The sequence below is a fragment of the Semicossyphus pulcher genome, unplaced genomic scaffold (genome assembly GCF_022749685.1).
Source record: "Semicossyphus pulcher isolate SPU_LCO1_2020_fin unplaced genomic scaffold, fSemPul1.0.p SCAF_19, whole genome shotgun sequence".
Lineage (NCBI taxonomy): Eukaryota > Metazoa > Chordata > Actinopteri > Labriformes > Labridae > Semicossyphus > Semicossyphus pulcher.
The window spans coordinates 8,707,782-8,721,482 of NW_027211692.1; the positions used below are offsets into that span (position 1 = coordinate 8,707,782).

The following is a 13,701-nucleotide window of genomic DNA, read 5'->3' on the forward strand; positions in this document are numbered from 1 at the left end:
TTGTGTCCAATACCAACAGATTTCCAAAAGATTGAATAAGCCTTTGAGAACCATCAGAGGACCATAAATCATCCTCCTGTCTTCTGTTTTGCCAGACAAATTGGTCCTCGACAACATTTATGTATCAGTTCAGCCACAGCTCACTATCTCTTCAGCCACGTGGCATCATAGAGACAACGAAAGAGACATACTTTATAAGCACTACTTTTAAAATTTGAGTCTGTCGATGTGTTAACTAAAAGTCAGATGTCGGAAAATCCAGCTCACAAGTTGTTTGTACACTCAGGGAGGAAATTGTCTACGTAAAAACACTGTCCCCGATGCAACATGTAGCTAGGTTGTTAGCTAAGATTGTTAGCAACTGCTATGCCATTTAACATATCAAATCTATGTGCTAAACGACTTCTATCTCTGTCTATTTGAAGCATTAAAGGATAAGTTGGACACTTTAAACGCTTAGTTGCTTTCTTTGCAGCCCACTAGCTTAGCTTAACACGAAGACTTATATTTGCTAAGGTAAAGTTTGCACTGTGCAATTTGTTGAGTGTAATTTTTTGTTTGACACAATTTAGATTACATTACTGTTCACAGTTACCGTTAGCTTTACATTAATTTGGATCACAAAACTGTTAACTCAGTTACGGTAAGTTGACATTAACTAAGGTTGCCGGATTTCAAGCTGTTGTGCATGTGTAAGTATGCAAAAGAGCAAACGTTTGGACAGAACCTGGTAGCTGTCCCCTCTTTCCAGTCTTTTATGCTAAGCTAAGCTGAGTGCATGTTGACTGTCGCTTCATATTGAGAGTGAATTAGTAAATATCAACTCCAAGCAAGAGAGCGCATTCTGGTACAAACAGTTAGTGAATTCGGAGCACTTGGACTATACTATTCTATGTTTTCAGAGCATCACATTGGAAATGGCAGTCCTAGCTAAATGTAGCAACTATGGACTGATGGTTGTATTAGCTGAATGATTCAACAAACACGCTTGGACATTCATCAAAGAGGTAATTTTGTTTTCCTGAAGTTAGCTTAGTGGTTTTGGTCTTCTTGATATGTTGTGTTAAATATTAGTTATTGAGCTAATGTTAAGTCACACACACAAACATATTTAGCCATTTTGTTTGGAGTGGAATTAAAGGTTTGCATCACTGATAGAGCTGTAAAACTTCCCTGGCTCACCCTGTTACTGTTACTAACCTGCGTTTTCTTTAGAGAGTTAAATGAAAAGATGGACACAACTCTTATGTCCGCACTTGTAAGGCTGCAGCCATTACAAGTTAGCTTAGCTTAGCATAACGACTGAAGATGGGGGGGGGGGGGGGGCAGCTAGCCTGGATGTTTCAAAAAGCATATCTTTTGTATTTCATGTATAGTTTGTTAAATTTAACACGTTTTTCAAGCAGTATGTTGTTTTTTTAGTCTTTGGACAAGTTAGCTAGCTGTTCCCACTGTTTCCAGCCTTGATGCTAAACTTAGCTGACTGGTAGCTGCTTATTTATCCTACAAACACTAACAAAGCAAAAGATAGTGAAAGTGTAATTTTGAAAATGCTAAATCTAATAAAAACCAATTATTTGAGGGTTACATGGTACAAAAAAAATTGCAAATATAGGCAACATCTCAAGGGTTAGAAAGATGTCACCAGATTTTAGCAAGAATTTTTGCTTTAATTGAAGCAGTATCGCATTGTACTTTACCAAAAATGCTGGCTTCCAACATCTCTTAAATGCAGCGCCTGATCGAGACTGCTACCACCAAGCTTTGTTTTGGGGAGTGTGTCCTTTGGCAGTGAGATACAACAAGGGAACCTGTTGTCATAAGGATGCTGTCGGTTACAGTTGGAGAAAGACAAAATGCGTAAATGCCCACCCTTAGCAAAAACATTATATAGTTCTGTAAACCGTACACATTCAATCAGTGAGGAACTTTTTGGAGTTGTTGTTGTGCGTCCCATTCTGTCCCACAGAGCTCGTCAGTTGTCGGTAGAAGTCGGTACGGACCAGGCGGCAGAAATAAATCCCGATCATAATATTAATCATTACCATGGCAGTAAGAAAATATGCGGCATGGTCCAGCCAGGAGTAGTTGTGGATGATGTACCAGGTGAGGTAGAACTGGGCTCCCAGACGAAACGTGACGTAGGTGAAGATGTTGACGAATTTGTTGATGTAGTACCCAGGGGAGTACTGAGCGCCCGCCAGCTTCAACATCAGCCTCAGGTGCAAGGTGACGCTGTTGACCTCTACGAAGAGAGCGACTACAGCGCCGGCTACATACAGCTCAGTGTAAAGGGTGTACACGAAGCTGGAGAGCACCTGAGGAGAGACAGAGGTGTTTATACACATCACTTCTAACATCTTGTGTTTGATGGTTATTTCCCTGTTATTATAACCCCATCTCAGGATTTGTTTGTTCAGCAGATACTTGAAGTCTTAACGCACAACACATGACATTAGTAGGATGACAGTTGGGTAATATAGTACCTCTCTGATGCTGTTGTTGCTCAGTTTAATAATGTGAATTTGACATCTAAACCAGCAGTGCAACCTCGATAGAGTAAAGAAATTAAAAGAATAACATCCTCTCTTACCAGTGCATGATGGAGTAAGAATTCCCATGATCCTCTGCCGTGTCCTGTCAGGATAATGTCACCTGCATCTTGAACAAAGTACCCTAAGAGAAACACACGCACAGATTCAGGTGTCGCCCATTCACAAGTCCAAGAAGAGGGCGGGAGGCATTTTATAATTTAACATCCATATTTTTCATCGAGTTAAGATTGTGTTGATAATGTTTGTGTGCTCCGTGTCTGTTTGATGTGTCACAAAACGGATTATACTGTATAAATACAGGTTATTGTGTTGATCACTTCAGTTTTTGTTATAAGGCCATCATGTTTTTAATATTGTGTAATGTTTGTATCAGATGTATGTTTTTACACTTTATGATAAGGTGGCTTGCTTGTTTGCTAGCTTTCCACTGGTTTCCTCTTGTGATGTTTTCTTGTGTAATGGAAGTGATATCTGTGGTAGCAATTTGTGATGATGAGATCAATAAAGTTCTTTAATTGCAGATTAATAAAAGATGAGAATAAGCAGTTCACAACTCGAGCATGGGCGTCATGACTGTGGACTCTATTTTCATGGACGATGTTTTTTCATGTACTTCCTGTTTTATTTTGTTAAGTTTGGTTTCATCCTCTTTTTCTGATGTCATTTCCTGTAAGTTTCCCGCCTTGCAGTCAGACACACCTGTTTTCAATTGCCCATCAGTCATTCAGTATATTTACCACCATTTCACTTGTCCCCAGCCAGATTGTATTCGTTCTCTCGCAAGAAGCTTTCCAGCCTATGCCCCCTCTGTAAGTCTGTTTATTGTTTGACCTTGGATTGTTCCTGGATACTGAGTGTAAGCCTGACCCTGATCTGTACTCCTCGTGTGTATGACCTACCGCCTGTCTTTGAGTAAACAGTTTGATTTTAAGTCTGCTCCTGCTCTTGAGTCTTTTTCTGAGCACCAGTTATTACAGTGGGTCAGACCAGTACTACACAGAGCATCCAGCTGACTGACCCAGAGTTCACAGTGTATGTTATCCATTACAGAAAGAACTCCCTCTCACAGAGACAAAGCCAGGTGTTATTGTTTGACTTTAGCTGAGGTGTCTGACTATCTAGGATCTGGACCAGGATCTAAACATAAACATAGTAGTAGTTTGGTGCCCGAACTAAACAGTCACAGTTTGGTGAGGTCAGGGCACCACACTACAACACTACAAGGATTTTACACGGACAGAAGTCTCCTGGGGGGTACACTACGAAGCAGGATTTGCGGTTATCGAGGTAACTTCAGGGTTAACTCTGAGTTTTCAGTACTACGAAGGTGGTTCACTTCTTACTGGGGTAGATCACCATGGTAACTTATGCTGAACACCTAAACTGCTCTGGAGCAGGTTATGTCCGAGATAAGAGATTAACCTGAACTAAACACCACCCACTAACCAATCAGATCTCTTGATTCAGGAGCTCTGTGAGCTGATTGCGAGAGGGAGGAGGGAGAGAGACCGGTAAAACACTTCAAAATATACTCATGAAAGATATTCATTGTGCTTTACTGATCTACATCTACAACAGAGACTGATAAAAACACTGAAGCACTTTTGTACTCATAAGATATCAAAGTAAGCATTTGTACTGCTTTAAATTGTGGTTTTACAGGCTATTTATTTTATATTTGCTTCATGGGTCTGTTTGATACAGCTGAGAGAATCTGCAATAAACTTTTTGTCCTATCAAACCAAAGAATAAGTAAAGCAATACTGACAGGGAAGGTTTCGCAATGTTTGTACAATAAAACTGGTTCACTTTACTGAACTCATCAACCGACCAGGTAAAGTAAGTGCACGAGTAACACTGACTGAGCTCATGACTGTGTTGGCACTTGGAACCAGACAGGTGTGACCTGATGAACCAGACAAATCTGTGGGGCAGCCAGAATGTGTTGGTTTAATGGTACACCTCACCCCACGTACAGATTGTTAGAATAACATGTAATCAAAAGACAAAGGAAGGAATTTGAGCTGTACGAGACAACACATTGATTAAATCATTTCTTAGATTAGGGTATTCAAAACATGGCCCCGAATGAAAATAAAATGTAGGTTTTTGGGAAGTAAATGTGTGCTAACATTAAAGGGCCAGTTCAGCAATTTACAGCCTCAGTCCTATCATGCTATTATGGGAAGCCAATGCCATTATGGTTGGAAACAAAATTGCACTCTGTGCCTTTGGAGGACTTTGTCTGCTTCTCCAATGGGCCCTGGAAAACCTCCACCAGACTACATGAAACACATCATCTGGCGGAGGCCAGGGAGCTTGCTAAACTACACTTCCTCAATCTAGGACGCCCGCCTCAGATGTCATGTCTCCTTCAATATCATCAGGTTTGAAATGTAGACTGAATACAGCAGTGGCAGCGCGCACAACTCCAAACTATGTTACAAAATATAGTTTCGGGTGCACGGCAGAAAATGCTGTGAAATGTAGACTGCAGACCTGAAGATCTTTTAGACGATCCATCAGTATTTTCTCGTCATATTTTGGATTCTGTACCGCTGTACCTCTGTAAACAGTAGTATTTCACTCCAGCGTCTCTCGCTGGGCCATTCCTTTCAGATGGAGGGGTGCAATGCATGCTGGGTGTTGTAGGAATGTAGAATGGGTGAAACCACGAGCTGTTTGTACAACTTTCTCCACAGCTATGGCGCCAATTTCAAATATTATTGCTTCTATCGATCACAGAGAACACCAGCTTTGACTGACGGTGGCTTTTTCCAGGGGTGGATTGCTCCTTTAACGTTTTGATCCCTTAGTTACTGTAATCAGTTTAGTGTTCAAAAAAAGTCATTTAGTGCTGCAACTAACGATTATTTACACTGTCGATTAATCTGTTAATTATATTCTCCATTATTGATCTGTTGTTTGGTAGATTAAACGTCAGAAATCAGCAAAAATGTCCATCAGTGATTCCCAAAGCCCAACACAATGTATTCAGATGTTTTTTCTTCCACTACCCAAAGATATTCAGTGTAATGTCAAATAATGGTAAAGAAACGACAAAATATTCACATTTAACAAGCTGGAAAAAACTGAATACTCAACAAAAAAGTTAGTTGTTTTAGTAGTAATAAACTACTGATGGCATGTGCGCAAATATTTGCACTTTTTTCCTTATAATGTTGAATATATCTGACATGACAAAGACAGATTTTCCTCGTGTCACTTCTTGTTAATCATTGGATCATCTAGAGTCATCAGTGTTTGTTGAACTAATCTGACAGCGCAGTTAAAGGTCTCTTCTTTATTAGTTCTAAGAGAGGCGCACTCAACATTTCACAACATTAACCACGCTTATTAAACTTTGAAGGCCTCATTCAGCTGGAAGTGTTGAATTGACTGAGACAACCAGCCGCTGTGTTAGAGAACATGACCTCCAGTATCTGGTTGGCCTCGGAGGAGCTGATAGCTGTTTGCAGTTGTTAGGGCAGATCTCCACGGATTTTCAGATCTTCATGGTAACATAAAGACACACATAAGACCTAACCACACAGCTCAAAACCAGACCACAGAGTCCTTGGTGGATTGTCTGCGGTGTCCATAGTGATTTAGGGGAGACGCCTCGTCGTCTGTTCTGACAATCAGGTGAGAGGGGCGTATCTGAGAGTGTTTCTCTGAAAAACAACAGCTGAAAAGGTGGCAGTTTTAAGCCCCCAGGACGGGAAGGTGGAAGAGAAAATGCTGTCAATCCTGAACAACTTCACCACCTTTCCTTCCTGTGCTCCAAACTAGAGCTGCAGCTATTAGGCCAAGAGTTAGTATGTCAAACATTTGCTGTTTTCAGCCTCTCAAATGTGAAGATTTTACCCTCTTTTTAACTATAAGGCCAAAAAGATGACATATTAAGACACTCCATCGGGCTTTGGGATCATTTCTGACATTTGATGGACAAAACAATCACTAAATAGTTAGTTACATTAAACACTCTGACCGAGTTTCTCTTTGGACTGCATGCTGATCAGCATACTGTGCATAAAATCCACTTGTAAGATCAAGACGTTAAAATAAACGGAACAAGCCTCTACCGAAAACTAAATGCACATCCTTATTTCAGCAAAACAAACTTCACAGTCGTATAACTCGTTACCCTCAAATGTCAAGTGTTTTGAGTGATGCCTTCACTGACCTGTTGAGACGCAGATGAGCAGGTAGGACAGGGGTGTTTGGTAGGAGTGTAGGTTGCGCAACGTCTCGGGCCACAGCAGCGCACTGGAGAGGGACACATGTTAGATAGATGTTGGATAGATGGGTCTGTATTCTTTCGCCTCACTCAGACAAACATGGGCTCACTCCTGGAGAGAGATGCCCGACTAAGCAGAGTCATTAATTTTGCGGCTTTTTTAACCCCTTACTAATAGATATCCATCGTTTAGTTGTTGTAGACGTCGCCATGCTTGTTGCAACTTTAATTTAATACCCTTTCTGTGCCTATCTACCTTAAAAGTCCCATTATCTCCCCTTATTTCCTGTGATGAGGCTGTGATTTTGCATTATTCTTTGTCTTTTCTTACTGCTGGCAAAAGGGGCACACCTCAAAAAGCTAAGTTTCCTCTACATCCCCTCCCTGTATAAACACACCAGGACAGAGAAGGTGTTAATATATGACTTATGGTCTATATCCTGTAGCTCTCGCTTGACATGCAAAGCAATGTACTGTTCACATGTTTACTCTGCACAGGTTAATCCTTCTTTTAAACTTCTTCCACATCCACAGAAGCTCTCGATAATAGCTAATTCACACTCTCATATCTCGCCTGCAGCAGCAGTTATGGAGAGACTTAAAAAAACATGACCTTGTTCCCACTTCTTAGTGTTAAAATATAAGTCACATGCACGTCCCCGCCCCAAAAAATAGTTTCTTATGATGCTTTTGAAAGGGATTGTTTGCAGCAGGTTTTTCCAGTTGTTTCATCTGAAGGCTGTTGCTTAAGTTTCGTTGACTGCCGGCTGAAAGTGAGGGCAAAAACATTGCCACAAATTCACCAGCAAAGAGTAATACGATCTTTATGAGGCTTATACTATACAGAGACATTTCCCTCCCCTCTTATAAATGCCATTGTCTCCCCCAGTCCCTCACCCTGTCTGAACATGCCCTTCTTCTCCTGGCTGCCACAGACTGTCACTGCTGCACACTCACACACCCACACACACACAACACATCATGTGCACTGTGAATAGACAATGGTGCCCCAGTGTAGCTGGATGGGCAGACAGATGTTTTGAGGGAGACTCACCAGGTCAGGGCCCATGTTCCAGTCAGCAGGGAGTGTACCATAGACACGGAGAGGTTCCTCCACTTCCAGGATTTGTACTCATCCTGCTTCACCACTTTGGGCACAGGTAGCCTTTGAAGCAACTGGTGGACCACCCTGAAAAGCAGAGAGAATACCAGCACTGACGGTCCTGGGTGACTCTTCAGCACAGGAATCAGGGCGTCCATCCTCTTCTTCCCCCTCCCAGGCTGTCCCTCTTTCTCTGGACGCTCGCTACTTCTTTTCTTTCCGCCTGTTTCTCGCTCCTGTCAGCGTCTTCTGGGCCCGGTGATGGACAGATATGCAGGGTATGTGAGGGGGGTGTTTTTTTTTCCACCACAGGGGTCTACGTTGAGATGAACCTCTCTTCTTATTTGTTCAAGTCTTCTTTCTGATGCAGCTTTTTTGCTTCCTTCGTTTCCAGCGTCCCGTGCCTGAAGAGAAATTCTTGAAGGGGATTCCCTTAACAGCTCATGCCAAACCCACTGTGTTTGTCTTCACGCAGCGTCTTGTAATGTTGTTGTGCGCTCCCGCTCGTCTGAGCAGAAGGAGGAGGGGGAGAGGGAGAGAGGGAGCGGGGTGGGCGGTGCTGCTGCTCCCAGAGAAACAAGGAGGGGCAGAGGCATGTTACGCAAGGAACGAAATCACAGAGCAGGGCTGGAGAAACTTGATTTTAGGTAAGCATGTTAGGGTTAGAGACTTAAAAGTACACAAGGCAATACACAAGTAAAGTACCAGTAACTCAAACATGTGCTGCAGTACCTTAACAAACAATTCCTTACTCTCCTTAACTCTTAACACTTTAAGCACGGCCTCTGGATGTTAGGGTGGGAAACATAACCCCTTGGGACCACGAAACTGTCCCCAACAGGCCCCTTCAGTAGCCGATTCATGGCGCTCTGGGTCATTAAATATTTGATAACCAAAACTGACTTTTGACTGGTTTTGATCATTTCTTCTTTGTAAGTTTTGCTGTTAAAGTTGGGAGGTGAGGGTCCGTGGTGTACCTCAAAGATCCCTCATAGGGCCTCCTTAGTTTTCCATTTCCACGCTGCAAAAGATCTACATAGTTCACAAAAACAACCATATTTTATATGTTTATGGTAATGATACACAACTGTATTTTACCCCTAAACCATGTGTTTATGAAGTTAGAAAGTTGAGCTGAGTTTCGCCTGAAAAGCAAGTCCAGCAGAGGACCATTGCTAAGAATAATAAGCCCATCCGAAATGTTGCTGGTTGGACTAATGTGTGCAATAAACTGGTTATAATTAAGTTTAATAAGTAGGTTAGTTTAAGTTTCAGACCATTCACTTCACATCTTTTTTTTTTACCTTATTATGATATATATCATAATGATGACAGTTTCTATACATTACATATGCTGTATCATCGAATACAGAATTTAATTTATAGTGAAAAATAGATTGCAAATTCAGCAGTAAGTGCTGTCACTGTAAATACAGATATGATTGATAACACAACGACTTTGTTTTGTTTGAAATCTAATAACAACATATATCTGGAGCCCACAGTGACGCCCTTCTCTTTTGGTCTTTCCATAAACACTGCGTGGCTCTCATTCCTCACAGCTGACCTCTCTGCTGCCCCGGGGTGACCTGAGAAAAAGTCAACCGCTTACACCACGCACACACACACACACACACACCACACACTCACACACACATTACTACCATCTGCACAACAGCTGTCTGTGTTAACTATAAACCAACACATCTTGTCTATGTTTCCGGCCCTTTCTTTTTTTGTATGATCATCTTTTCTTTGGAAATAACATACTAAAATACAGATAAACTAAAAGAACAGTGTCTGTAATGGAAATATACAGCTGAAACAGCACTTCAGTAATGCTGACAATATCTTTGTGTCTACATGATGATACATGCAACTTTGGTTTAAGCATATTTATTGGCACAAATTGTATTAATGTATGTCTTTGATTTACTAACTGAGTAGTTAGACGGAAACACTCCTCCCTCCCAGGGCTGTGCACACACATTTTTGGGGCATTGGCTCAAGGAAAAAAAGGGCACTTGCCCCACCAACATGCATTAATTCCCACCCTGATGTTGTCACACCGCCGCCATCCATAATCACACATTATGTTGATAACATGGGAACTATTTATATTTTACTGTGGTATTGACCTACTGAATCAGGTTTTTCAGTGGATAAAATTAAAAGTAGGTGTTGCTTGGTTGATTCCACAATAAAAACGGTGCCTCCCTGAGAGATATAATTCACTGTATCCGAACTGGGGTGGGGCTGGCGTGATTTGTGCTTTTCATGACAAGTCAAGACACGTCGAAAAGTTAACTGATGAGACAAAATCATTTGGGAGCGGGTGGGGAATGAAAACTTCCAAAATTAATAAGGCATATTTTTGGTGCGTACTACAGAACTTTTCAGTCTTTATATTCGATAGAATTAAATTTTAATTTTTAATTTATTTTTTAATTTCGGGCACTTTTTGACTCTGGGGGCACAAGGGCAGGGGCTCAAGCCTCCCTTGGGTCATATCTGTGCCCGTGCCTGCTCCCGCCTTATTTTCCTGTTACCTCTCAACTCTAACCTCTACCATAAAATAAAGGGAAAATGCTAAGAAGCTGAAGTGTCTGAAGTCTGCATCCTATATTCAAAAAAGACAAATCACACAAAGCATGCTACACTTAAGTATAAAAAGACACCATCAGATGGCAGCAAATCCTAATGTGAGGAACAAACACCTCATACAGACTGTTTTTCAGCTGTTCCAGTTCTTCTTTAAACCACTTGGGGGCATCTCTCCCCAGGAGGACACATCGCTCCTGGGGATCATTGATAAAGCTGCAATTCTTTACACAGCTCTCTAGTTTGAATCTCTAATTAATTCAATTACATGAGGAATTAAATGTGTGGGAGAGAATATGTGTTATCATTAATGTTCATATATATCTGACACTCCTTTTTTGTTGGAGTATGAAACTTAAAGCATTAAAAACAAGCCCTTTAATTGATCTGCTTATATTCATACAGGGCTCTCTGCAACTTAACACCCTGCAGTAAGAGAGAGAAATGTAACCTAAAACCTTCTTTGTGTTTCCTGGAGGCATCGCCAGGTTCATTTTTCTTGTGGTGTGAGAGCTATGAGTGGCTTCTGCTCTCGTAGTTTTTACATAGAAACCTGTCGTTACTCCGAACTTCAGGTTTCCAATGAAACTTTTTTGACAGCTGATGCAAAAACGCTATACAAAAAGTTTCACAGCTGCTGTTGTTGTCAATGTAACCCAGGTCACACAGCAAAACCAGAGAAAGACTCAAGATATCACCTGATGCAGAATCTGGAGCCTTTTTTGTGCCTGGCTCAGCGTTGAACCATATTGATCTCTGTGTGGTTTTTCTTCTCCCTAAGGGCCCGTTGAGAAACAGCTTGTGTGGAGACCCTGTGAGCAGCCAATAGAGAGAAGATCTTGAGGTTAATTGATTTCCAGCGAGTGCATCATAAATATCCAAACACAAATAGGTCTGCCTCAGTCGGAGGAAGATCCAGTTTCATACTCAGTCTATAAAATGATACTTTTCTAGGCTGGAGGTGGGTAATGGTTATTTATATATTTTTGATAATGATTTAGATCATTAATAATGCACATACTGCTTTTTTTAAACTCTTAATATGCCATGTTTTAACTGTTAAAAGTGAGAATGTTAAAGCTCCTGTGAGGAACTTTCAGTTTGTGTTGATTTGGCGCCCTCTGCAAGTCTTTGCTGATTTTGTCTTGTACGTGCTTAAGTGGAACAAAAAATCTCATCCTGCTTTCGTTAACAGTCATATGTATCACTCATTTTAAAGTTCTGCCCTGGAGAATGTAAACAAAGGCAGCGTGGAGTGAATCGCTTCATCTGACACCTACCCCCCCGCCAGTGGTTTCAGGCATTAAAAATAACCAGAAATACTCAATCTTGTTGCTGATGGTCTGGTTTGCTTTTATAGCTCATATAGAATCATCAGAATTAATTTCAGTCTGTTTCATAAGCAGTGAAAAAGTCCTCACAGGAGCTTTAATATGCCTTGTTTTAACTGTTATAAGTGAGAACGTTAATATCAAAATATTGTACTTGTCAGAACATAAAATAAAAAAATCTGAAATAAAAAATTGTATTACTATTTAGATATCTGCGACACTATCTTTCTAGATAACCAGCCAGCTATCTATACAGTTATCTAACATTGATATTTGTTAACTAAGTCTATAGCACCAAAGCAACAAGAAAACAACAACAAAAATCCAGTTAACATTAAAACTTTACATTGAAAGAAAAAAATAAGTGATAAGATATAAACATTATATGTTCATATGCGCATGAGAATGAGTTTAATAATGTAATAATTATTTATTTATCTGAGATAATAATGCTTTATGTTGTTTCAGTGCTTGTTGAGACATAAACACCTGAGACCTGGCAGGAGGCCTTTTTCACAACAGACATATGATTCATCATAGTAGTAAAAGAACAGTGGTAAAAGAACAGGTGTTACTCATGACAATAAATAATCAGCCGTCATTAATTTTATTTTTTACACCTGTGCTCTTCCATCCGTCAAATGTGGTAATGTCTTGGCTCTGTTCAGTATGAGAGAAAGAGTTGAAAGCATGGCTGTGATGAAACAACCTCACCCATTACTTCCTGTCATATCTTGAGACATCTCCAAAGATTAATGTCTCCTCAGGCACAGGTTCATACCTGGGGTTAAGCATCAGTTTCACTGTCTGATCACCGTGCATTCCTGCACTCTGACTATAACATCTCTGACAGATCTTGTGCTGACAGAAGACGGGCCAAATATGTCACTAAGCTGGTCTGAGGAGCAGCATATACACTGCAAAACTCCTTAAGGTGCTCCTTTGTTAAGATATAATATCCCTGAGAAAGAGCAAACTATTGTTTGTGATACCACCTACCAACCCATCTTCCCTCCACCAAACGTCATTAAAAGAAATGCAAATTGTAGAGAAAGGGTTGAATTACGGGAAGATCACTGTTTGTGGCGACATATTATTATTTCAGATTGGTGATAATAGTGGAGGTATGTACTTCAGCACAACACAGAGCAGGCTTTGTCACAGCACAAGGCATTTATTATCCCTATCATGGCAGAGAGAGGAAACAGTGCTCATATGCAGCCTCCTTCCTGCTTATCTCAGACAAGGGGAAGGCGCTGTATAATCACCAGGCGTCTGGATGTAAGACTACAATATCTGGAGTTCATGTTCAAGACGCTGCAGTAATCACATCTGTCTGACTGTCTCCATTTATATTTTCACTTCAGTTAATTTGTTTCCTGAGAGACAACACTATGCTGTCTTTTTCAGCACAAATACAAACACAAAAAATGTAGTGTAAAAAGAAGTTTGGTTTGCAAGAGATGATATGGGTGGTGTTTGGCTTTAAACTAGATTTGTTAGCTAAAAAAGTGGAAATGGCAGTAAAGCTGAAGAAAAAGAAGCAAGGATATATCAAGTAACCTAAACAGATTACGGCTATAAATGAGAGACATTACAAACAGAGGGGGGAAAGATGGAGACAGGAAGAAATAATAATGTTCTTTATAAGCATGATACATTTTGACAGTCTCTACCTCCTCTGTCTCTACACCTCTTCCTCCTTGACCGAAAATATTAAGCTAGTTAAACATTTTAACTGTAGTGATTATTGTAACTTCCGTTGGCGTAAGGATTTTTTCCTTTTCTAGCGACCTTTTTGTCCCTCCTCACTTCCTGTAGGGCTGGCGACGGGTTGCTTGGAGACGGCGGAAACGTTTGGGAGCAGCAGCG

The 13,701-nt window shown here is 40.8% G+C and overlaps 1 protein-coding gene across 1 annotated transcript; it reads right to left on the reverse strand.

The window, feature by feature from the left end:
• Window positions 1-1,323: 1,323 nt before the first annotated feature.
• Window positions 1,324-8,384, reverse strand: tlcd1 (TLC domain containing 1). The gene is made up of 4 exons (XM_069667972.1): window positions 7,850-8,384; window positions 6,742-6,824; window positions 2,594-2,676; window positions 1,324-2,318 (listed from the first exon to the last, which is right to left on the reverse strand). Exons 1-4 carry the CDS (start codon window positions 8,053-8,055, stop codon window positions 1,914-1,916), a joined length of 777 nt encoding a protein of 258 aa, XP_069524073.1. The 5' UTR covers window positions 8,056-8,384; the 3' UTR covers window positions 1,324-1,913.
• Between the last annotated feature and the right edge of the window lie 5,317 nt (window positions 8,385-13,701).